At 37.7% G+C, this 27,764-nt stretch overlaps 1 protein-coding gene across 1 annotated transcript; it reads right to left on the minus strand.

The window, feature by feature from the left end:
- Positions 1-24,494: 24,494 nt before the first annotated feature.
- On the minus strand, positions 24,495-25,022 carry LOC307069650 (F-box/WD repeat-containing protein 7-like; the record flags this gene model as incomplete). The annotated part of the gene is made up of 1 exon (XM_079728009.1): positions 24,495-25,022. One exon carries the CDS (start codon positions 25,020-25,022, stop codon positions 24,495-24,497), a length of 528 nt encoding a protein of 175 aa, XP_079584135.1.
- Positions 25,023-27,764: the final 2,742 nt, after the last annotated feature.

Here is a 27,764-nt window from a genome sequence, read left to right on the forward strand (position 1 = left end):
GACACTCTCGGAGAACACAGAGACAATATTAAACACACCAACATTCGAATTGTAGGGGTCCCAGAAGAAGAAGAGAAAAAGAAAGGAATTGAGAAAATAGTTGAAGAAATTTTAGTTGAAAACATACCTCATATGGGAAAGGATGTAGTCAATCAAGTCCAGGAATCACAGAGAGTCCCATACAGAATAAATCCAAGGAGAAACACACCAAGAAAAATATTAATCAAACTATCAAAAATTAAACACAAAGAAAAATATTAAAAGAAACAATGGCAAAAAACAAATAATATACAAGGGAATCCCCATAAGGTTCACAGCTGATTTTTCAGCAGAAATTCTGCAAACGAGAGGAAGTGACAGGTCATATATAAAGTGAAGAAAGGAAAAAAGCTACAACCAACATTGAGCTACCCAGCAAGGATCTCAATCAGATTTGAGGGAGAAATTAAAAACTTTACAAACAAGCAAAAGCTAAGAGAATTCAGCACCACTAAACCAGCTTTACAACAAATACTAAAGGAACTTCTATGGGAAGGAAACACAAGAGAAGGAAAAGACCTACAATAACAAACCCAAAACAATTAACAAAATGGTAATGGGAACATACATATCAATAGCAACCTTAAATAAAAATGGGTTAAATGCTCCAACCCAAAGGCATAGACTGGCTGAATGGATAAAACAACAATAACCATGTATATGCTGTCTAAAAGAGACCCACATCAGACCTAGGGACACATACAAACTTAAATTGAAGGAATGGAAAAAGATATTCCATGCAAACGGAAATCAACAGAAACCTGGTGTAGCAATTCTCATATCACAAAAAGTAGACTTTAAAATAAAGACTATTACAAGAGACAAAGAAGGGCAGTACATAATGATCATGGGACCAATCCAAGAAGAAGATATAACAATTGTAAATAGTTATACACCCAACATAGGAGCACCTCAAAACATAAGGCAAATGCTCACAGCCATAAAAGGAGAAATCAACAGTAACACAATCATATTAGGGGACTTTAACACTCACATTTCACCAGTGGGCAGATCATCCAAGATGAAAATAAATAAGGAAACACAGGCTTTAAATGATACATTAAACAAGATGGACTTAATTCATATTTATATGACATTCCATCCAAACACAACAGAATACACTTTCTTCTCAAGTGCTCATGGATCATTCTCCAGGATAGATCATATCTTGAGTCACAAATCAAGCCCTGGTAAATTTAAGAAAGTTGAAAATGTGTCAAGTATCTTTTCTGACCACAATGCTATGAGCCAAGATATCAATTACATGAAAAAATCTGTAAAAATAAAAACATATGGAGCCTAAACAATACACTACTAAATAACCAAGAGATCACTGAAGAAATCAAAGTGGGAATCAAAAAATACCTAGAAACAAATGACAATGAAAACAAGACGACCCAAAACCTATGGGATGCAGCAAAAGCAGTTCCAAGAGGGAAGTATATAGCAAGACAATCCTACCTAAAGAAACAAGAAACATCTCAAATAAACAACCTAACCTTACACCTAAAGCAATTAGAGAAAGAAGAACAAAAATCCCCAAAGGTGGCAGAAGGAAAGAAATCATAATGATCAGATCAGAAATAAGTAAAAAAGAAATGAAGTAATCAATAGCAAAGATCAATCAAACTAAAAGCTGTTTCTTTGAGAAGATAAACAAAATTGATAAACGACTAGCCAGACTCATCAAGAAAACAAGGGAGAAGACTCAAATCAATAGAACTAAAAATGAAAGAGGTGAAGTAAACACTGACACGGCAGAAACACAAAGGATCATGAGAGATTACTACAAGAAATTCTATGCCATTAAAATGGACAACCTGGAAGAATTGGACAAGTTCTTAGAAAAGCACAACCTTCCAAGACTGAACCAGGAAGAAATAGAAAATATAAGCAGACCAATCACAAGCACTGAAATTCAGACTGTGATTAAAAATCTTCCAAGAAACAAAAGCCCAAGACCAGATGACGTCACAGTCGAATTCTAACAAAAATTTAGAGAAGAGCTAACACCTATCCCTCACAAACTCTTCCAAAATATAGCAGAGGGAGGAACGCTCCCAAACTCATTCTACGAGGCCGCCATCACCCTGATACCAAAACAAGACAAAGTTGTCACAAAGAAAGAAAACTACAGGCCAATATCACTGATGAACATAGATGCAAAAATCCTCAACAAAATACTAGCTAACAGAATCCAACAGCACCTTAATATGATCATATACCATGATCAAGTGGAGTTTCTCCCAGGAATGCAAGGATTCTTCAGTATACCCAAATCAATCAATGTGATAAACCATATTAACAAATTGAAGGAGGAAAAAGCATATGATAATCTCAATAGATGCAGAAAAATCTTTAGACAAAATTCATCTTCCGTTTATGAAGAAAACCCTCCAGAAAGTAGGCATAGAGAGAACTTATGTCAGTATAATAAAGGCCGTATATGACAAACTCACAGCCAACATCATTCTCAAAGGTGAAAAATTGAAAGATTTCCCCTAAGATCAGGAAAAACAAAAGGTTGTCCACTCTCACCACTATTATTCAACATAGTTTTGGAACTTTAGCCACAACAATCAGAGACAAAAAAGCAATAAAAATAATACAAATCAGAAAAGAAGAAGTAAAGCTCTTCCTCTTTGCAGATGACATGATACTATACATAGAGAATCGTAAAGACTCTACCAGAAAACTACTAGAGCTAATCAATGAATTTGGTAGAATAGCCAGATACAAAATTAATGCAGAGAAATCTCTTGCATTCTATACACTAATGATGAAAATTCTGAAAGAGAAATTAAGGAAAAACCCCCATTTACCATTGCAACAAAAAGAATAAAATACCTAGGAATAAACCTACCTAAGGAGACAAAACATCTGTATGCAGAAAATTATAAGACACTGATGAAAGAAATTAAAGATGATACAAATAGATGGAGAGATATACCATGTTCTTGGATTGGAAGAATGAACAATTTGAAAATGAATCTAGTACCCAAAGAAATCTACAGATTCAATGCAATCCCTATCAAACTACCACTGGCATTTTTCACAGAACTAGAACAAAAAATTTCACAATTTGTACGGAAACACATAAGACCCCAAATAGCCAAAGCAATCTTGAGAAAGAAAAACGGAGCTGGAGGAATCAGGCTCCAGACTTCAGACTATACTACAAAGCTACAGTAACCAAGACAGTATGGTACTGGCACAAAAACAGAAATATAGATCAATGGAACAGGATAGAAAGCCCAGAGATAAACCCACACACATATGGGTACCTTATTTTTCATTAAGGTGGCAAGAATATACAATGGAGAAAAGACAGCCTCTTCAATAAGTGGTGCTGGGAAAACTGGACAGCTACATGTAAAAGAATGAAATTATAACACTCCCTAACACTGTACAGAAAAATAAACCCAAAATGGATTAAAGACCTAAATGTAAGGCCTGACAGTATAAAACTCTTAGAGGTAAACAGAGGCAGAACACTCTATGACATAAATCACAGCAAGATCCTTTTGACCCACCTCCTAGAGAAATGGAAATAAAAACAAAAATAAACAAATGAGACCTAATGACAGTTAAAACCTTTTGCAAAGCAAAGGAAGCCATAAACAAGATGAAAAGACAACCCTATGAATGGGAGAAATTATTTGCAAATGAAGCAACTGACAAAGGAAAAATCTCCAAAATTTACAAGCAGCTCAGGCAGCTCAATATCCAAAAAGCAAACAACCCAATCCAAAAATGGGCAGAGGACCTAAATAGACATTTCTCCAAAGAAGATATACAGATTGCCAACAAACACATGAAAGGATGCTCAACGTCATGAATCATTAGAGAAATGCAAGTCAAAACTACAATGAGGTATCACCTCACACCAGTCAGAATGGCCATCATCAAAAAATCTGCAAACAATAAATGCTGGAGAGGGTGTGGAGGAAAGGGCACCCTCTTACATTTTCAGTGGGAATGTAAATTGATACAACCACTATGGAGAAAGGTATGGAGCTTACTTTGAAAACTAAAAATAAAACTACCATGTGACCCAACAATCCCACTCCTGGGCATATACCCAGAGAATACCATAATTCAAAATGATACATGCACCCCATTGTTCATTGTGGCACAATTTCCAATAGCCAGGACCTGGAAGCAACCTAAATGTCCATCAACAGAGGAATGAATAAAGAAGATGTGGTACATATATACAATGGAATATTACTCAGCTGTAAAAAAAAGGACAAAATTGTGCCATTTGCAGAGATGTGGATGTACCTAGGGATTGTCATACAGAGTAAGTCAGAAATAGAAAAACCAGTATTGTATATTAATACCTATATGTGGAATCTTGAAAAATGGTATAGGTGAACTTATTTACAAAGCAGAAATAGAGACTCAGACTTTGAGAACAAACGTTTGGATACCCAGGGGGGAAGTGGGGTAGGATGGATTGGGAGATTGACACTGACATATACATTACTGTGTATAAAATAGATAAGTAATAAGAACAGACTGTAGAGCACAGGGAAACTTACCCAGTGCTCTGTGGTGGACTAAATGCGAAGGAAACCCAAGGAAGAGGAGATTATATACATATATATATATATATATATATATATATATATATATATATATATACACATATATATATATATATATGTGGCTGATTCACTTTGCTGCACAGCAGAAGCTAACACAACATTGTAAAGCAACTATACTCCAATGAAAAATAAATAAAATAAACAGCAATCTTTTGATGTTCCTACTACCTGGTCCTTGTTGCAAAACTCCTATATATCCTGGATCCTCCCTTACCTCTTCAGATGAGTCCTTCAGAACTACCTGAGAAGCTAACTCCCAGGCATGAAATCCTCAGAAAGTCCACCAAACGAAACAACTCTTAACTTTTATAGGTTGTGCGTTTTTTTTCAGTAGACAGTATACTTTGAGAATCACTCTTGTGAATTTCTCTTCCAGGGAAGGCTGTAAGGGTTGTGAAAGTGCTGCAGTGTTTGCTAAGGGGACTTTTGTGTGTAAAGTTTACCAAGCAAGTAAGACATTGTTTTAGGAGAGCTGTCTCAATCCTTTCCAGACTGGACTGTCTAGATTTTATGTGTGGTTTTTATTTGTTTAGGGTTTTGTTTTTACTAGAATTGAGGTATGAGTAGGGGAGGGGGACAGTGTTGGGGCAGCAAAGTATTACGTATCTCACCTGTGGAAACATACTGATTTTCCTTATGGAAAGCTAGGTAAGAAAAGAAAATCAGGAGATAAGATACACAAAAGCAGGGAGAGAATTAACATTGTTATTATATGTATTAGTCACTTAATCCTCACAAGAGCCCTATATGACTCCGTATTAGATCTGTTTCTTTTACCTTAACCTTTGTTTTCTATTGTTTTTGCTACAAGTTAACCATAAAAGGATTTGCCTATAGCTTAAAGTAAACATAATGGCCCATATCTAAGAACCCTGTCCCCCATGCCTGAAAGTAAAACTAAAATACCTTTTCAGCTCACAGGAAACATCCTGAGCCAGCTTACCTCTCAATGGCTACAGGAAAGAAGAAATTAACACATCTCCTGGAGTCTGGCTGAAACCAGGAGACATTTGCAACAACTTATGGCCTTTTTACCTTCCCTTCACACCATCCCCCTCTTTATTCTATAAAAGCAATTAGCATGCAGACCCTGGGAAGATGGTCCTCTAGGACATTTGTCTGCCATCTTCTTGGACTCCTGGTTTTCCTAATAATGTCGTTATTCCTTGCCCCAACACCCCATCTCTTGATTTATTGGCAATGAGTAGAATGAGCTTGGACTCAGTAACAGAGGCAAATGCTATTGATGACCCCAGTTTGTAGATAATGCACAGAGGATTTACACAACTTGCCCATAGCCACCAAGCTACTAAAAAATCTGATTATGCTAGGACTTGAGCTTGGGATTCTGACTCTAAAACCCATGCTCCTTTTTGTACACTATCCTGCCTCCCCGGGGGAAAATTCTTTTCAAGAACATTTTCTAACAGCCCTTCTGCCTAATACTTTCTTTTTCTCTACCCTCTACAATTTCTTCCTCAAAGGTAGCTGAGAGAAGAGAGAAAAGATTTTAAAACATAAGATTTAGGAAAACACTGAAGAACATAAAAACCTACAATACCCAAGAAGACACTTGCAGAGACTCCAAAGCTGACATCAAGGTTAATGGGATATGGGGTTGGACAAAGGGGGAAAAATACTTTTTCAGTACCAATTATCAGTGACCTTGGGACAGGATCCATCTGCGATTTAATTCATTCCTACACACAACAGATATTTATTGGACACCTACTATGTCTTAAGCTCTCTTCTAGGCACTGGTCCTTTAGTAGAGAATGCAATTGAGAAAGTCCACGAAGGTGGAAATCCTATTCCAGTGCAGAAAATATACAAGCAAAAATAAATAAATGAATAAAAACCAACAATCATGATGCATAGTGCTAACAAGAAACTGTAAAGTTGTATAAGAGGACAGATTGATGGAATGGGTTCTGGTTTAGCTAGAGCTGTTAGAGGAAACTTCTCTGAGCCCTAACACCTAAGGAGAAATTGTGGCTTGGCAACCAAGGCCAGTGGATGCCTAGAGCTTTGTAGAGGAGATTCTGAAAACTAAAGTTAATTAAGGGGGCTCAGTCAAGGCTTCAAAACAGGAGAGTGGGAGAGTCGTTGAATCTAAGCAGAGGCGTTATTACAAAAGGTATTTAGAAACAGGGATAGAATTGTTACCTCCACCCCACCTGCAGGAAGGTAACAGAAATGCAAGAGTGATCTCAGGGGTGCAGCTTTTTTCTTCAAGAGGCATTTAGTCAGGAGAAATGTGGTGAACATGACTGTAAAAGTGTAGATCAGAAAGAGAGAGATTAGATAGATGTATGGATCTTTCCAGAGGTTCATCTAAATAAGTTAAAGGCAAACAGGGGCCAAACCCAGTTCAGTCCTATAACAAATAGGGCAGGTAACCACAAAATGATTATAGGCCATATTCATTTTACTACAGTTTTGAGCATATTTCTCTCCTGAATGTCAGTGCCTTGGAGGGAAACAAAGAAATATCAGGTACCCAAAGGACCTGGGAGAAGTGGACTAGGTACACACCTTTTTCATCATTGGTAACACTGTTGGGGTGGGAGGTTATTGCCACTGATAAAGTTGCTGAAATACTTGGGTCTTTAGCATCAGGAAAAATGCAGTCTAAACCCTACTGTCACAGAGTCCAGGAGCTGTTAGTTATATAGTCCAGAAGCTTTAAGTGACCTTGTCAGATAAATTCAAATAACAAGGGGCAGTTGAGGCCACTTGAGCTGTCCTCAAATTTAAAGTGCTGTTGAGATAATCAGACATAGACAAACAGAGGGCTATATAGAATCTAGTTTTCTGAAACCTATAATCACACTAGCATATTCTTCAAAAGATTAGGGAGTAGGTGTCATTGAGGGATGTAGGGAGAATGGGGTATGCATGGATGAAAGAGCTGGCTATACAATTTGATGAAGGAAACCAACTTGAGTTCTGTACCTCTTTCTATGCAATATGTCAGCATATCACCAATGTTCTTCCACAGATGGTAAATTTACCTTTCAGGATTTTTGGTGGCCATAGATGTGGCATAACATCTCCCAGTGTACTGCTACCTGTGATGTGTACAGGGGCTCAGGGGAGGTGTTATTGTCCTTAGCTGCCAAATATTTATGTAATTTCTAGGAAATTCATTGTATCATTATAAGAAAAATGATTCTACCTCATTTCAAGTCTCCTGGTGTTATTATAATTCAAAATTAATCACTCTCTTTTTCTCAGATCTGGTATGTGATCCTGTTTTTCTCCAATTACAGGCATGTACTCACGCACATACACATTTTTAATGAACATGTTAGAGTCAATTCCTAAGACAGTTCATCCTTTTCTTTAATAAATCTGAGGTCTATATTTTACAGACCTATATTCATAGACCTATGGGTCTATGTCTACAATGTAGCATAGGTGTCTCTGGTTACATATGTATTAAAAAATATAATGACAATGATCCAGGTGGAATGCCTTCACTGAAAGCCTGTATAGGCTTCTTTACTAATTAAATTTGCATAAACTGGTCCTGCTGGTGAATCAACAAATGACTCAAAGTGACAATTCCTCTTTCATTTATAAATGTCTCAGCTTTTTGCAGAGTCCCATCTTCAAGCTTAGAGATGGAATTTTTGAAATAATCATGTCATCTCTCAGGAGATTAGATTGAATTCAATAATGACTTAATCTCTGACCTTCCTGGCAACCCACAATGCTAACTGCTTTTACTCTATATTTTGATCTTTAAATTATAATTCAGTTCATTAAATATGCACATGGAAAGGTAAATAGTCACACCACAGAGAAAACAAGTACTACCTATCTGTATGACTTTCGGCAAGCCTCATAACTTCTCTAGCTAAGCCAGGAAACGGCATACCTACTGGACCTATAATTCCTAACCAGCAAGGCTATGCATCATCAGAGACTGAATTCATTGGAAAAGTATTTTATTCATTCATTTACTTATTTAATTAGTGCTCATAGAGCACCTACTACATGCTGGATACTTTGCTAGGCTGGGAACAAAAATATAAACTAAATGATACCAGTCTTCAAGAAATATACAGTCTAGGAGAGAGAGGAGGATAAGTAGAAAAACAAGGTCAATAAAGAGTCATGAGTGCCATTATAAAAATCTGTACATAGCAATAATAAAAATTATGGCTACTATTTACAGAGTATTTACTACATAACAAATATAGTGCTAAGTGCTAGGTGCTAAGGGTAATAATGCCAAAAACTAAAACTTAAAATGTGCTATTATATCTTCAATTCTGGAATAGTTACTATGCTTATTTCCATTTATAGTTGAAGAAACTGAATCACAGGAAAGTTAAATAATTTACCCTAGGCTGCCAAACAAGAAAGGCTTTTGATCCAAATAGTCGGGCTCTAGGATCTGTGCACTTAACCACTACAATATTTAGCCAAAGACAGAGTCCTGGCACTTAAATGCTTAAGTCTTTCAGGGAAACATATATAGTCAAATAAGATAAATTACACTGTGGTAAACAGAATTCTAAAAGTGTCCTCTCAAGATTTCCATTCCCAACTTATTCAATTAAGCAATAATCTAGGTTCTGCTGTGAAAGCAGGTGTAATTAAGGATACTAATCAGCTGATTTTTAAATAAGGATATTATCCTGGACTACCTGGGTGGTCCCAAAGGGTCCTTAAAAGCAGAAAAAGAAGTCAGAAGAGTCCATCAGGGAGATTTGGAGGAAGTGGGAAGCAGGAGAGATGAGGTAGAAGGAGAGGTCAGAGAGATTTGAATGAAAATAACTCACATTTCTGGTACTGGCTTTAATAATGGAGAAAGAGCCAAAGAATGCAGGTGGCCTCTAGAAGCTGAGAACAATGTCCAATTAACAGCCAGCAAGGAAATAGAGGCTACATGGAATTTAATTTGGACAACTACATGAACAAGCATGGAAGGGGATTCTCCTTCAGAGCCTCCAGACAAGAGCCAAGGCTGGCAAATACCTTAATTTTGGCCTTGAGGTCAGAAGCAGAGAAACCAGACAAGCCACTCTGTGCCTAGACTTCTGACCTATAGAATTCTGAAATAACATATTGTGTTGTTTTGAAGACACTATGATTTTGGTAATTTTTACAGTAGTGATAGAAAACCTTATGGATACTCTGAAGTTTGCCCTGAGTGAAGCACAAAGGAAAGTGTAGTCATTTTCCCCTAGAATGTTGAGAGGAAACAACATAACATAAAGGAGGAGTCTGAGTCTCCAAGTTACTACTCCCTAAAATGATAGAAATAGGGAGTTGGGGAACTGTATATTCTCAAAGATCCCTTCCAGATTTAAAATTCCAATTGTGTAATTATATTCAATTTGAAATACTATGATATGTTAATGGCTTTATAATGTTTTGGATTATTGAATCATAATTTCCGAGTAATAGAAGCCTTAAGGTTTATCTAATTCATCCACAGATCTAATTCTTGAATGCTCACAGCAACTCCATTTTTTCATGCATTCATGCTCTATTTATTCAATGAATAGATATTAAGCTACTGCAATATACCAGGCCCTGTGGGTAAATGACTCTCTCCCCCTCCCCAACCAAATGATATAGCATTTGAAGCCAGAGGCTATCATGTTGAAGGACCCTCCAAAGTTATGAAAACCTTGTAAGTATGTCTTGATATGAACAAGTAATATTCCTCTACCCTCTTCTTATACATCAGGAGTCACACATTCAAATGCCTTCAGAGAACATACAGGTAATGTAAATGAGCGAAGGGGAGTAGGTGAACTACAAAAGGGAATGCTAAAGAAAACTGAGGCAAACAGGAGAGCATATGTTTCATCTAAAGAGGCAGACACTACATATCTTCAGCCAAATGTTGCCATGCAGAGATGTGAGCTCAGTATTAACTAAAGAACAAGATAGCATGGTTAAAAGTGTAAACTCTGGGGCTTCTCTGGTGGCGCAGTGGTTGAGAGTCCGCCTGCCGATGCAGGGGATATGGGTTCGTGCCCCGGTCTGGAAAGATCCCACATGCCGTGGAGCGGCTGGGCCCGTGAGCCATGGCCGCTGAGCCTGCGCACCCGGAGCCTGCGCATCCGGACCCTGTGCTCCGCAACGGGAGAGGCCACAACAGTGAGAGGCCTGAGTACCAAAAAAAAAAAAAATGTATAAACTCTGAAGCCAGATTCTCCGAATTAGAATCCTGGCTCTGCCATTTACCAGTTGTGTGACAAAATGCCAGTCACTTAGCTTTTCTGTTCCAGTTTCCTAAATTCTAAAATAATAATAATGATGGTATCTTCCACATAGAGCTTGTATGAGATTTGAGTTAATTAGTGCTAAAGGGCTTAGAAGAGTAACTAGTGCATAATAAATGCTCAACACATATCTTCAGAATTTTTGAGAGAAGTCATAGACAGGTTTTCTCAAGAAACCTCTCAATTTTAAAATGTTTACAACTACCAATTTTTACAACCTTTATGTAGGTCTAACAAAATGTATCTATATGCCAGATTTGCCTCCTCAAAGTTTCACTTTGCACACCAAGGCCGTTGGCTCTCCCCTCTTTACATTGGATGATTAGCTTATGCTACTAGGGCAATGTGAGCCGCCTGTTTTGGCATCTCTTCCCCACCATGTCCTCTCTTCTCTATCAGATGCAGCATGTTTTCCTCCTCCAACATCTTCCTCCCATACCTTGTCCTTTTAACTTTACACTTCACCCTTCCATTTCAGATAGCCACTACCTCATGCATACATATGTATTATCAAGTTGCCACATATGCATAGCCATTGCAACAGTCTCACTTGTCTTTAACCCTCTTCCTCTTTCCTGTGAATCCTCAATGTCTTACAAACTTATCTCAAGGAAGTCTTCTATTCGTTAGTCTTCGATATCACATGGGAGGCATAAACGAACACTGGTAGATAGTACTGACTGAAAAATAATACTGGTATTAGATCAAAGAAATGTAAGCTTTAAGTTTTGAGATAAAATTATTCAAGCATCCAGTTCTTCCAAATCAAAGCAAGATGCCTAAAGGAGGGTCTTGTATACCCAATATTACGTTTGGAGACATATTTGGAGATAATGTGGAAATAATTTGGACATTACATTTGAGATTAACGATAGACAGGATATTTATACACCATAATAAGGTAAAATTTATAAATTCAATGCCAAAAAATATAATTCAAAGAAAAAATCCAGAAGTACATTGAAAGAATAACATGCCATGACTGAGGAGGATTAGTTTCCTACTTATAAAAAAAATCACACAGCTAAGATGCCTGGTTGCACTTAAAATTCAAGACCACAAACCTCAAATTGGTTACTCAGTTCTGTCTGACATCTTACTATGTTTCCCGGTAGGTCAGCTTACCCACTCTTCTCAAATATCTCATCTTCTTTCCCACTCATTCTCGGCTAATGCTACCTCATATTTCATTGAGAAAATAAACAGCATCAAAATTTCCTTTACTTTCCCCACCTAAATGGAATCTCTAAAACTGCTAGCACCCATCTATTTCTGCTCCTATGAAAGACCAGTTCTAAACTTGTATGCTGGACACTATATCCTCTCATCTTATCAAGAACTTCACTCTGTTCATTAAACTCCCTCTTTCATATATCACCATTCTGTTCCTTTGTCCTATATCATTACTACTAGCCTACAAATATGGTCTGATATATCCTATCTTACCAAAAAGTAATTTTCCTCAAACTGCACAAACTACTTTAGCTTCCAAGCTATTTTTTTTAAATATTGGAGAGTTATTTCCACTCCTGTTACACTTTATTAGCATACTTTCCCTCTTCAATCCAGTCCAATCTGACTTTCTTCCCAATTACTCCACTGAAACCACTCACAGCAAGGTGGTTAATGACTTCTATGTTGTCAAATATATTGATTAAAATTTCTTTCTTTATCTTAAATGCTTAGAAACATTCATTTCAGTGGCCCAATCTCTCCTTCTCAATCTCTCTCCTCTCTTGGTTCTTGTAATATCAAACTTTACTGGTTTTCTTCCTGACAAGTTGAACACTCCTCGGTCTGTGCTAACTGCTCCTCTTCCTCCAGAACTCTTATAGTGTTCCATGAGTCAGTCCTGGGGTTTGCCTTTTCTTCTCTTCTTTTTCTTAATTGAAGTATTGTTGATTTATAATACTGTTTTAGTTTCATGTGTACAGCATAGTGATACAGTATTTTTGCAGATTATATTCAATGACAGGTTATTACAAAATAATGGGTATAATTCCTCATGCTATAACAGTAAATCCTTTTTGCTTATCTATTTCATACACAGTAGTTTGTACTTGTTAATCCCTGATTTGTAAATACACCTAATTTGTCCATCTCCCGTCTGGTAACCATAAGTTTGTTTTCTATGTCCGTGAGTCTGTAGACATAGACTGTGTGAGTCTATGTCTCACAAATAGTGATATTATGTGTGATATATATAAGTGATATTATATAATATTTGTCTTTCTCTGTTTGACTTATTTCAGTGAGCATAATATTCTCTAGGTTGATCCACATTGCTGCAAATGGCAGTATTTCACTTTTATTATGGCTGAGTAATATTCCATTGTATATGTATATCACATCCTCGTAAACACATCATCTGCTGATGGACACTGGGTTGCTTCCATTTCTTGGCTATTGTAAATAGTGCTGCTGCGAACACTGGGGTGCATGTATCTTTTCAAATTAGTGTATTCATTTTCAGATACATACCCAGGAGTGGATTTCCTGAAGCACATATGGTAGTTCTTTTCTTAGATTTTAAGAAACCTCCATTCTGTTTTCCATAGAGGCTGCACCAATTTACATTCCCACCAACAGTGTAGGAGGGTTCCCTTTTCTATAGATCCTTGGCAACATTTCCTATTTGTAGGATTTTTGATTATAGCGATTTTGACCAGTGTGAGGTGATGCCTCATTGTGGTTTTCATTTGCATTTTCTAATAATTAGTGATGTTGAGCATCATATCATGTGCCTGTTAGCCATTTGTATGTCTTTGGAAAAATGTCTCTTCAAGACTGTTAGCAATGTTTCGATTGAATTGTATTATTTTTATTTTTTATTATGTTAGTTTCATATGTAGAGGAAAAGGATTTGGTTATTTTTTTCAGATTATGTACCAGTATAGGTAATTACAAGACACTGACTCTGATTCCCTGTGCTATACAGTAAACCCTTGCTGCTTATCTTTTTTTATGTAGTTTGTATCTGTTAATAACATACTCCTAATTTGTCACTCCCTCACTGCCTCTCTGCTTTGGTAACCATAAGTTTGTTTTCTATGTCTGTGCATCTGTTTCTGTTTTGTATACTAATTTATTCATATTATTTTTATATTCCACATGTAAGCTATATCATATACTATTTGTCTTTCTCTGTCTGACTTATGTCACTAAATATAATATTCTCTAGGTCTACCCATGTTCCTGTAAGTGGCAATATTTCATTCATTTTTATGGCTGAATAACATTCCATTGTATATAAATACCAGTCATCTGTTGAGGGACACTTAGCTACTGTAAATACTGCTGCTATGAACATTGGGGTGCATGTATCTTTTTGAATTAGTGTTTTTGTTTCTTCTGAATAAATACCCAATAGTAGCATTGGTGGATCATATGGTAGCTCTATTTTTAGTTTTCTTAAGGAAACTCCATACTGTTTTCCATAGTGGCTACACAAATTTACATTCCCACCTGCAGTGTACAAGGGCTTACTTTTCGCCATACCATCTCTAGCATTTATTATTTGTAGATTTTGTGATGATAGCCATTCTGACTAGTGTGAGGTGATAACTCATTGAGGATTTCATTTGCATTTCTCTAATAATTAGCAGTGTTGACCATATTTTCATGTGCCTCTTGGCCATCTCTATGTTGTCTATGAAGAAATGTGTATTTATGTCTTCAGCCCATTTTTCAAATGGGTTAGTTGTTATATATATATAGTTGTGTGAGCCGTTTCTATATTTTGGATATTAACCCCTTGTTGGTCATATGGTTTGCAAATATTTTCTCCCATTCTGTAGGCAATATTTTAGTTTGGATGATGGTTTCCCTTGTTGTGAAAAACTTTTAAGTTTAACTAGGTCCTATTTGTTTATATTTGCTTTCATTGTCTTTTGCATTGGGAGACTGCACTAAGAAAATATTGGTATGATTTATGACAGAGAATGTTTACCTATGTTCTCCACTAGAAGTTTCATGGTGTCATGACTTATATTTAGGTCTTTAAACCATTTTGACTGTATTGTTGTATATGATGAGAAGGAGTGTTCTAATTTAATTGATTTATGTATAGCTGTTCAGCTTTCCTAGCACCACTTGTTGAACAGACTGTATTATCTGCATTTTATATTCTTGCCACTTTGTTGTAGATTAAATAACCATATGTAGGTGTGTGCGTCAATCTAGGCTCTGGATTCTGTTCCATTGATGGACATGTCAGTTTATGTGCCAATACCATGCTGTTTTCATTCTTTTTTAACATCTTTATTGGAGTATAATTTCTTACAATGGTGTGTTAGTTACTGCTTTATAACAAAGTGAATCAGCTATACATATACATATATCCCCATATCTCCTCCCTCTTGCGTCTCCCTCCCACACTTCCTATCCCACTCCTCTAGGTGGTCATAAAGCAACAAGCTGATCTCCCTGTGCAATGCGGCTGCTTCCCATTAGCAATCTATTTTACAATAGGCAGTATATATAAGTCCATGCCACTCTCTCACTTCATCCCAGCTTACCCTTCCCTCTCCCTGTGTCCTCAAGTCCACTCTCTATGTCTGCATCTTTGTTCCTGTCCTGCCCCTAGGTTCTTCAGAACATATATTTATTTATTTATTACAGATTCCATATATATGTGTTACCATACGGTATTAATTTTTCTCTTTCTGACTTAACTTCACTCTGTATGACAAACTCTAGGTCCATCTACCTCACTACAAATAACTCAATTTTGTTTCTTTTTATGGCTGAGTAATATTCCATTGTATATATGTTCCACATCTTGTAAATCCATTCATCTATTGATGGACACTTAGGTTGCTTCCACATCCTGGCTATTGTAAATAGAGCTGCAATGAACATTTTGGTACATGACCCTGTTTGAATTATGGTTTTCTCAGGGGATATGCCAGGTAGTGGAATTGCTGGGACATATGTTAATCCTATTTTTGTTTTTTTAAGGAACTTCCATACTGTTCTCAATAGTGGATGTATCAATTTACATTCCCATCAACAGTGCAAGAGGGTTCAGTTTTTTCCACACCCTCTCCAGGATTTACTGTTTGTAGATTTTTTGATGATGCTCATTCTGACTGGTGTGAGGTGATACCTCATGGTAGTTTTGATTTGCATTTCTTGACTGATTCGTGATGTTGAGCATCCGTACATATTTTTGTTGGCAATCTGTATATCTTCTTTGGAGAAATGTCTATTTAGGTCTTCTGCCCATTTTTGGATTGGGTTGTTTCCTTTTTGGATATTGAGCTCCCTGAGCTGCTTGTAAATTTTGGAGATTATTCGTTTGTCAGTTGCTTCATTTGCAAATAATTTCTCCCATTCGTAGGGTTGACTTTTCATCTTGTTTATGGATTCCTTTGCTTTGCAAAAGCTTTTAAGTTTCATTAGGTCCTACTTGTTTATTTTTGTTTTTATTTCCATTTCTCTAGGACGTGGGTTAAAATGATCTTGCTGTGATTTATGTCATAGAGTGTTCTGTCTTTGTTTACCTCTAAGAGTTTTTTTAGTGTCAGGCTCTACATTTAGATCTTTAATCCATTTTGAGTTTATTTTTGTGTATGGTGTTAAGGAGTGTTCTAATTTCATTCTTTTACATGTAGCTGTCGAATTTTCCCAGCACCACTTATTGAAGAGGCTGTCTTTTCTCCATTGTATATTCTTCCCTCCTTATCAAAAATAAGGTGACCTTATGTGTGTGGGTTTATCTCTGGGCTTTATCTCCTGTTCCATTGATCTATATTTCTGTTTTTGTGCCAGTAACATACTGTCTTCATTTCTGTAGCTTTATAGAATCATCTGCAGCCAGGGAGCCTGATTCCTCCAACTCCATTTTTATTTCTCAAGATTGTTTGGCTATTCGGGGTCCTTTGTGTTTCCATACAAATTGTGAAATTTTTTGTTCTAGTTTTGTGGAAAACGCCAGTGCTAGCTTGATAGGGATTGCGTTGAATCTGTAGACTGCTTTGGGTCATAGGGTCATTTTCACAATGGTGATTCTTCCAATCCAAGAACATTGTATATCTCTCCATCTTTTTGTATCATCTTTAATTTGTTTCATCAATGTCTTATATTTTTCTGCATACAGGTCTTTTGTCTCCTTAGGTAGGTTTATTCCTAGGTATTTTATTATTTTCGTTGCACTGGTAAATGTGAGTGTTTCATTAATTTCCCTTTAAGATCTTTCATCATTAGTGTATAGGAGTGCAAGAGATTTCTGTGCATTAATTTTGCATCCTGCTACTTTACCAAATTCATTGATTAGCTCTAGTAGTTTTCTGGTAGCATTTTTATGATTCTCTATGTATAGTATCATGCCATCTGTAAACAGTGACACTTTTACTTCTTCTTTTCCAAATTGTATTCTTTTTCTTTCTTTTTCTTCTCTGATTGCTGTGGCTAAAACTTCCAAAACTCTGTGGAATAATAGCGATGAGAGTGGACAACCTTGTCTTGTTCCTGATCTTAGAGGAAATGGTTTCATTTTTTCACCTTTGAGAACGATGTCAGCTGTGGGTTTGTCCTATATGGCCTTTGTTTTTGTTGAGGTAAGTTCCCTCTATGCCTATTTTCTGGAGACTTTTTATCACAAATGGGTGTTCAATTATTTTGGAAGCTTCTTTTGCATCTGTTGAGAAGGTCATATGGTTTTTATCCTTCAATTTGTTAATATGGTGTATCACATTGGTTGATTTTCATATTTTGAAGAATCCTTGCATTCGTGGGATAAACCCCACTTGATCATGGTGTATGATGCGTTTAATGTGCTGTTGGGTTCTGTTTGCTAGTATTTTGTTGAGGATATTTGCATCTATGTTCGTCACTAATATTGGCCTGTAGTTTTCTTTCTTGGTTACATCTTCGTCTGGTTTTGGTATCAGGGTGATGGTGGGCTCGGTGAATGAGTTTGGGAGTGTTCCACCCTCTGATGTATTTTGGAAGAGTTTGAGAAGAATGGGTGTTAGCTCTTCTCTAAATGTTTGATAGAATTCGTCTCTGAAGCTATCTGGTCCTGGGTTTTTGTTTGTTGGAAGATTTTTAATCAAAGTCTGAATTTCAGTGCTTGTGCTTGGTCTGTTTATATTTTCTAATTCTTCCAGGTACAGTCTCGGAAGCTTGTGCTTTTTAAAGAATTTGTCCATTTCTTTCAGGTTGTCCATTTTATTGGCATAGAGTTGCTTGTAGTAATCTCTGTTGATCCTTTATATCTCTGCAGTGTCAGTGTTTACTTCTCCTTTTTCATTTTTAATTCTATTGATTCGAGTCTTCTCCCTTGTTTTCTTGATGAGCCTGGCTAGTGGTTTATCAATTTTATTTATCTTCTCAAAGAACCAGTTTTTATGTTTATTGACCTTTGCTATTGTTTACTTCATTTTTTCTCACTTACTTCTGTTCTGATCTTTATGATTTCTTTCCTTCTGCTACCTTTGGGATATTTTTTGTTGTTCTTCTTTCTCTAATTGCTTTAGGTGTAAGGTTAGGTTATTTATTTGAGATGTTTCTTTTTTCTTGAGGTAGGATTGTATTGCTATAAACTTCCCTTTTAGAACTGTTTTTGCTGCATCCCATAGGTTTTGGGTCATCGTGCCTTCATTGTCATATTTTTCTAGGTATTTTTTGATTTCCTCTTTGATTTCTTCACTGAGTTCTAGTTATTAAGCAGTGTGTTGTTTTTTTATTTTCTAAAGATTTTTTTTCCTGTAATTGATATCCAGTTTCATAGCACTGTAGCCAGAAAAGACACTTGATATTATTTAAATATTCTTAAAATTACCAAGGCTTGATTTGTGACCCAGGATATGATCTATCCTGGATAATGTTACATGAGCACTTGAGAAGAAAGTGTATTTTGTTGTTTTTGGGTGGAACGTCCTATAAATATCAGTTAAGTCCATCTTGTTTAATATATCATTTAAAGCTTGTGTTTCCTTCTTTATTTTCATTTTGGATAATCTGTCCATTGGAGAATGTGGGATGTTAAAGTCCCCTACTATGATTGTATTACTGTTGATTTCTCCTTTTATGGCTGTGAGAATTTGGCTCATGTATTGAGGTGTTCCTACGTTGGGTGCATAAATATTTACAATTGTTTTATCTTTTTCGTGGATTGATCCTTTGATCATTATGTAGCTTCCTTCTTTGCCCCTTGTAATAAACTTTATTTTATAGGCTATTTTGTCTGATATGAGAATTGCAACTCCAGCTTTCTTTTTATTTCCATTTGCGTGGAATATCTTTTTCCATCTCCTCACTTTCAGTGTGTTTGTGTCTCTAGGTCTGAAGTGGGTCTTTTGTAGACCGCATATATAAGGATCTTCTTTTTGTATCCATTCAACCAGTGTGTGTCTTTTGGTGGGAGCATTTAATCCATTTACATTTAAGGTAATTATCAATATGTATGTTCCTATTACCATTTTCTTAATTGTTTTGGGTTTGTTATTGTAGGTCTTTTCCTTCTCTTGTGTTTCCTGCCTAGAGAAGTACCCTATGCATTTGTTGTGAAGCTGGTTTGGTGGTGCTGAATTCTCTTAGCTTTTGCTAGTCTGTAATGGTTTAGATTTCTCTATTGAATCTGAATGAGATCCTTGCTGTTTAAGTAATCTTGGTTGTAGGTTTTTCCCTTTCATTGCTTCAAATATATCTTGCCACTTCTGACTTGCAGAATTTCTGCTGAAACATCAGCTGTTAACCTTATGGGGATTCTCTTGTGTGTTATTTGTTGTTTTTCCCTTGCTGCTTTTAATATATTTTCTTTGTATTTTATTTTGATAGTTTGATTAATATGTGTCTTGCGTGTTTTTCCTTGGATTTATCCTGTATGGGACTCTCTGTGCTTCCTGCACTTGACTGACTATTTCTTTTCCCATATTAGGGAAATTTTCAGCTATAATCTCTTCAACTATTTTCTCATTCTCTTTCTTTTTCTCTTCTTCTTCTGGGACCCCTATCATTCAAATGTTGGCGCATGTAATGTTGTCCCAGAGGTCTCTAAGACTATCTTCAATTATTTTCATTCTTTTTTCTTTATTCTGCTCTGCAGTAGTTATTTCCAATATTTTATCTTCCAGGTCGCTTGTCTGTTCTTCTGCCTCAGTTATTCTGCTCTTGATTCCTTGTGGAGAATTTTTAATTTCATTTATTGTGTTGTTCATCCTTGTTTGTTTGCTCTTTTCTTCTAGGTCCTTGTTAAACGTTTCTTGTAACTTCTCCATTCTATTTCCAATATTTTGGATCATCTTTGCAATCATTGCTGTGAATTCTTTTTTAGGTAGACTGCTTATTTCCTCTTCATTTGCTTGGTCTGGTGGGTTTTTACCTTGCTCCTTCATCTGCTGTTGTTTCTCTGTCTTCTCATTTTGCTTAACTTACTGTGTTTGGCATCTCTTTTTCACAGGCTGCTGGTTCGTATTTCCCGGTTTTTTTGGTGTCTGCTCCCAGTGGCTAAGGTTGCTTCAGTGGGTTTTGTAGGCTTCCTGGTGGAGTGGATTAGTGCTTGTGTTCTGGTGGATGAGGCTGGATCTTTTCTTTCTGGTGGCAGGACAACATCGAGTGGTATGTTTTGGGATGTCTGTGACCTTATTATGATTTTAGGCAGCCTCTCTGTTAATGGGTGTGGTTGTGTTCCTGTCTTGCTAGCTGTTTGTCGTGAGGTGTCCAGCACTGGAGCTTGCTGGTTGTTGAGTGGAGCTGGGCCTTAGCTTTAAGATGGAGATCTCTGGGAGAGCTTTTGCTATTTGATATTATGTGGAGCTGGGAGGTCTCTGGTGGATCAATGTCCTGAACTTGGCTCTCCCACCTCAGAGGCACAGGCCTGACACCCGGCTGGAGCATCCCAACTCTGTTAGCCACACGGCTGAATAGTGCTGAAATTATCATCTGTCTCAGGCTTTCACAGGAGCTTTCTTTTATGGATTTTCCATTCAACAAATGTTTCTGTTCCATGACTGGGCAGATCCGACCACAACATGCTTCGCTATGTATAGCAGCCACTCACCCAACAGCAGCTCCAACCAGCGGTGTGCCAGTGCTTGCCTCAGCTCTGGTGCCTGGCAGCTCTGCTCCACTCTCGCCCTGCCGGGAGCACCAGTATCAGCTGCGGGTACAGAGCATGAGCTTCCTCCTTGAGGCCAGGACTGGCTTTGGTGACCTGTTTTGATTATTGGCAGTTTGTAATATAGTCTCTAGTCTGGGAGGATTATGTCCCCAGCTTTATTCTTTTTAATCAGAGATGACTTGGTGATTCTATGCCTTTTGTGATTCCTTATAAATTTTAGGACGATTTGTCCTAGTTCTCTGAAAAATATCATGGGTTCATCGATAGTGATTGTATTAAATCTGTAGAATGCATTGGGTAGTATGGCCATTTTTACAATATTAATTCTTCCAATTTAAGAGCATTGGCTCTCATTCCATTTCTTTGAATCATCTTCAATTTCCTCTATGTTTTATAGTTTTTATTACATCGATCTTTCACCTCCTTGATTAAGTTTTTTCGTAGGCATTTTATTTTTTGAGCCAATTTTAAAGAGGATTTAAAGAAATTTTCTGTTTCTGATATATCATTATTAGTGTAAGCAAATACAACAGATTTATGTATATTAGTCTTGTATCCTGCTACCTTGCCTAATTCATTTATTAGTTCTATAAGTTTTTGTTTGGAGACATTAGTGTTCTCTACATAGAGTATCATGTCATCTGGAAATAATGAAGTTTTACCTCTTCCCTTCCATTTTGGATAGCTTTCATTTCTTTTTCTTGTCTGATTGCTGTGGCTAGGAATTCCAATCCAGTGTTGAATAGAAGTGGTGAAAGTGAGTATCCTTGTCTTGTTCCTGAATTTAGTGGGAAAGCTTTCAGGTTTTCACTATTGAGTATGATTTTGCCTATGGGTTTGGCAAAAATGGCTTTTATTAGGTTGAGGTATGTTCCCTCTTTATCCACTTTGGTGAGAGTTTTTATCATAAATCAATGTTGAATTTTATCAAATGCATTTTCTGCATCTATTGAGATGATCACATGGTTTCTGCCTTTCCTTTGATTGACGCAGAATATCACATTCATTTGTTTGCATATGTTCAACCATCATGTGACACTGAAATGAATCCAACTTGATCGTATTGTATGATCCTTTTTAAGTATTGTTGGATTCATTTTGCTAATATTTTGTTGAGTAGTTTTACATTTATATTCATCAATTATATTGGCCTGTAATTTTTTTTTGTAGTGTCTTGTCTGGTTTTGCTATTGGGGTAATGGTGGCATCATAGAATAAATTTGGGACTGTTCCCTCCTTTACAATTTTTTGGAATATTTTGAGAAGGATAGGTATACATTCTTCTCTGTATATTTGACAGAATTTCCCATGGAAGTAGTCTGTTCGTGGACATTTGTTTGCAGGGTATTTTTTAAATTACAGGTTATATTTCACCTGTAGTGATTTGTCTTTTTAAATTATGTGTTTCTGCTTGATTCAGCTTTGGCAGGCTGTATGTTTCTAGAAACTTGTCAATTTCTCTAATTGTCAAATTTGTTGACAAATAGTGTTCTCTTATATATATATTTTTTTATTTCTGTGGTATCAGTTGTTATTTCTTACCTTTAATTTTTATTTTGTTTATTTTGGTCCAATTTATTTTCCTCCTGGTGAGGATGGTTAGAGGTTTATTGATTTTGCTTAGCTTTTCAAAAAAAAAAAAGAACAGCTTTTCACTTTATTGATTTTTTTCTAATTTTTGAACATATATATTACATTTATTTGCTCTCTGATCTTTATTATTTTCTTCCTTTTATTGACTTTGGATTTTGATTGCTCTTTATACTGTAATTATTTTTGGAGGTAGGTTAGGTTGTTTATTTGAAATGTTTCTAATTTCTTTAGGAATGCCTGTATCACTATGAACTTTCTCTTAGAATTGCTTTTGCTGCATGCCATAGATTTTGTAATGTTTGTTTTCATTTTGTTTATCTTGAGGTATTGTCTAATTTCTTCTTTGGTTTTACTATTTTTTTACATCTTTATTGGAGTATAATTGCTTTACAATGGTGTGTTAGTTTCTGCTTTATAACAAAGTGAATCAGTTATACATACACATATGTTCCCATATCTCCTCCCTCTTGCATCTTCCTCCCTCCCACCCTCCCTATCCCAGCCATCCAGGTGGTCACAAAGCACCGAGCTGATCTCCCTGTGCCATTCAGCTGCTTCCCACTAGCTATCTATTTTACGTTTGGTAGTGTATACGTCCATGCCACTCTCTCACTTTGTCACAGCTTACACTTCCCCCTCCTCATATCCACGTGTGGATGTATTTCTGCTGTATCTGTGGTGAGGAAGGTTATCTCCATGTCTTACTCTTCCACCCTCTTCTCCCTCGTGCCCTGATTTTACTACTGACTCTGGTTTTTTAGTAGCAGCTTGTTTAGTCTTCATGTGTTTGTTCTTTTCTTCTTTTTCTTTCTGTGGTTGATTTCTAGTTTCATACCATCTTCTTCAGAAAAGATGCTTGAAATAATTTATTTCCTCTTAAATTTGTTGAGGCTTGTTTTGTGACCAAGCATGTAGTCTACCCTAAAAAATGTTCCATGCACAGTTACAAAGAATGTGTATTCTTGGTTTTTTGGATGTTGTGTCCTGTAGATATCAATTAAGTCCAACTGGCCTATTTTGTCATTTAGGACCTCTGTTGCCTTATTGATTTTCTGTCAGGATGATCTGTCCATTGATGTCAGTGGGGTGATAAAGTCTCCTACTGTTATTGTATTATTGTCAGTTTCTCCTTTTATGTCTGTTCGTATTAGTTTTTTATATTTAGGTGCTCCTATATTGGGTGTGTATATGTTGATGTATGTAATATCCCCTTCTTTTATTGATCCCTTTATTATTATTTTTTTTGGGGGGGGGGGTTCCTAAATGCTTTAACTTTAATAAAATAACTAGAAGAAAACAAGCAGTGAAGACAGCACCATACATTCTTGTTGTTTTATAATGTAGGAAAAATGTTTCATAATCTTAAATATGTCGGTGTCTAGTATTTTAACTTTTAAAAGTACCTACTCAGATTTCCCCAACAGCCAAATACTAATATTCAGACTGTAATTTTACCTTGTTTACATAACAAAGAGAAAACTATTTACAAAGGATATATCTTATTCATCATAATAAGAAAACTAATTATGAGGTAACTTCCAGTAACTAGTGCCTTGGAGTAACAACTGTGAATACACAGCCCACCAGCCCAGCTGCACTTGGTAAATAAGAAAAGAGCCTTCACTACTTGATCTACACAAACCATGTTTCACTCCAACCCTCTCCACTACATGCAACCTACTAACCCTTGTCCCAGGGACAAAATTGATAATGAAATTTGATATTAATGATTTTTCATAGTAATAGGATCAAATACCCTCTCTCCATGTGTAATAACATTGTCCCATTATCAGTATTTCTATTTCTAATACTTTCTAATACCTTCTGTAAAACAAAAATTAGTTCATTTTATTACTACACATCTGAAGATTAATTTTGCAATACTACAGAGACTGTGAGCAAAGTTTCATTACAATTAATATGGATATGTAAAATTTCTCAGGTGAAGAGCAGACTAAATGTACTCACTTTTGTTGTCTTTGTATAGAACGGGGAGGAGAGTTGGTGAATAGGCAGGTCCACAATACTACTAGAGTTTGTGACACTGTTACTATGTGTATGTTCATCTTCCCTGCTGCTGTCATCAGACTGATCAAAATCATCACTCTCCTGGTCCATTTCCTCTTCCTCTTCATCCTCCTCATCTTGTTCACCAGCATGTTCTTCGTCTTCCTCTTGTTCCTCTTGGTTTCCCGAGGAGTCCTCATCTACTGAAATAAACCGGTTATTGTTTTCTTCCAATTGTCCTTGCTGGGAATCACTTTGGTCTCCAGGTCTAGGTTCTGCTTCAACGACTTCACCATTCCTTGCAGTGTGCTCCTCCTCTTGTCTTAGCTGCTGCTGCTGTTCCTCCTCCACCACGCGATTCATCTGCTCCTCATCTGCCTGGCTTGAGGAAGGGTTACCTCTCAGAGAGCCTCCAGTTCGTCGTCTTTTGCTGCCCACAGAGAGCAGTTCCTGATTCATTTCCAAAAGCCAGCTTGCTACTTCTTGGACCTTGGCTAGACTATCAGAAGATACAAAGGTTTTCACATTCAAATATTTGATAGCCTTTAAAAAATCTCGTTGAGACTCCACTTTAGAGACGAGCCAGGCACTGAGAAAGTGGGGTGCTTCCCTTCCTCCTTAGGACTCAGGCGGCAGCTGCGGCAGGCTCCGGCACGTTACTGAAGAAGAAGCGGGGCTGGGATCGCTAAGCCGGCGGCCACCTGGGTCTCTTCCGCATCTCCGGAGCAGACGAGGCGGCGGCCCTGCTTACCTCCTCTTTTCCTCTTCCTGGGTCTCTTCAGGCTGGGTCTTCTGCCCGTCCCGGGCCACTTCTCCCCAGACAGTCACGTTTGGGAGGCTCCGGATTTTGTTTTTGAAAAGTTTCTTCCGGGCGGAGGCTGCGGCCGGCCGCCCGGGTCCCCCCCACCCGGCCCCGCCACCCTCGGGGCTGGGGCAGGGGAGGGGTTTCTAAGAACTCCTCCCGGAGTCCTGCCGAGGAGCCGGGGGGCCGGCGACTGGCCGAGAAAGAAGACCCCCGAGGGGGCGGAGGGGAGGGGGCAGGGAAGGAAAGGACGGTGGTGCCGGTCCTGCTGTCCCCGCCGCCCCGGCCTCTGCTTCACATCGGGGTCCCCGCCCCCCCGGTCGGGGGTGGTTGTCGGGCTTGGGGTCCTGGCTCATACACTCCGGGGCAAGATGCTACAGCCCCGGGCGGGTGGCCGAGGCGGCGGCGAGGTGGGGGACCCGGCCGGCTCCGCTCGGCGCCGACCCCGCTCCTGGCTCCAGCATGTGTCGCTGCGGCTGGGACCCCCTCCCTCCACCTTGTGGGTCCCTCGACCCGCGCCCCGGAACGGACTGAAGCTCCGGCCCCTCCTCAGCGTCCTCACCGCGGAGCAGCCGACTAGTCCCAACCCGAGGTAGCCGCCTCCCTGCCCCCAGCCGCAGGCTCCGGCTCGGGCTCGGGCTCCAGCGTGTGCAGCCGCCACTGCCAGCCGGGAAGGCGAGGGGGGGAGAAGAGGGGTGGCCGCGGCTCCCACTGGCCCAGGTTAAGGCGGAGGTCTCGGCGGCGGCCAGTGCAAGGGCGCTGGGTCTCTCGGATGCTCCCTCGCTCTCACGCTCTCGGCAGCGGCGACGGTAGCGCCCCAAGCTCAGCTCGCTGTCTCCGATCCCTTTATTATTATATAATGCACTTCTTTGTCATCTTTATGGACTTTGTTTTAAAGTCTATTTTGTCTGATATGAGTATTTCTAACCCTGCTTTCTTGTTGTTTTCGTTGGCATGAAATATCTTATACCATTCCCTCACTTTCTGTCTGTGTGTGTGTTTAGCTCTGAAGTGAGTCTCCTGTAGGCAGCATATTGTATGCTCTTGTTTTAGCCATTCTGCCATTCTATGTCTGCCATTCTATGGTCAGAGCATTTAGCCTACACTGACATTTAAAAAATTATTGATAGGTATGTATGTACTGCCATTTTAACACTTGTTATCCAGTTGTTTTTGTAGTTCTTTGTTCATTTCTTCTTTTTATTTTTCTCTTTTGTAGTTTGATGATTTTTTTCTGTATTATTCTTGAGTTCCTTTCTTTTTGGTTTTTGTGAATCTTTGTGTATTTTTGATTTGTGGTTATCATAGAGTTCAAGTATGGTGACCCATAACTATATCTGCTTGCTTTAAACTGATAGTCATTCAAGTTCAAATTCATTCTGAAAGATCTACATTTTTCTTGCCTTTCTTTTGATTTTTATGTCCTGCTTTACACCTTCATGCATATCCTTTTGCTGTTAATTGTAGTTATAATTACTTTTACAATTTTTTGTTGTTTTTATTCTATGTATTGGCTTATTTAAGTGATCTTCAAGCCTTTAATATATTTGCTTTTCCTTCTGTTATTTCACTTTCCTATAGAACCTTGCCTCTTTTCTATTTAGAGAAGGCCTTTCAATATTTCTTTTAGGGTAGGTTTAATGTTGCTGAATTCTTTTAGTTTTTGCTTGTTTGAGAAATTCTTTATCTCTCCTTCTATTCTGAATTATAATCATGCTGGTTAGAGTATCTTTGGTTGCAGGTTTTCTGTCCAGGTATTTGAATATGTCATGCCACTCCCTTCTATTGTACAAAATTTCTACAGAGAAATCATCTGGTAGCCTTATGGGGGTTCTCTTGTAACTGATTCTTTGTTTCTCTCTTACTGCCTTTAGTATCCTCTCTTTATCTTTAACATTTGCCATTTTAATTATGATATGTCTTGGTGTGGGTCTGTTTGGGTTAATTTTTTTGGGACCTTCTGTCTCTCTTGTACCTCAATATCTGTTTCCTTCTTTAGGTTTGGGAATTTTTCAGCCATAATTTCTTCAAATATATTTTCAGTCTCTTCTTCCGGAACCCCTATTAGGCATAGCTGATGTTATCCCAGAGATCTCATTTGTTGCACTCATTTTTTTTAATTTGTCATTCTGTCTGATGTTTTTATTTGGTGATTTCCATTATTCTGTCTTCCAGATCACTTACTTACTCTTTTGTGTAATTTAGTCATTTATTCATTGTTTCTAGATTGGTGTTTACCTTGGAAATTAATGTATGTACCTTTGGTTCATCTTTATTGTTCCTAGTTCCTTATTACAGTAATCTGTATTTATATCAATAATCTTTCTTAATTCAGTTAGCATTTTTATTACCACTTTTTGAACTTGGGGTCTTGTAGACTGGTGAGCTCTGTTTCATTA

This window comes from Hyperoodon ampullatus (genome assembly GCF_949752795.1).
Source record: "Hyperoodon ampullatus genome assembly, chromosome: X".
NCBI classification, from domain to species: Eukaryota; Metazoa; Chordata; class Mammalia; order Artiodactyla; family Ziphiidae; genus Hyperoodon; species Hyperoodon ampullatus.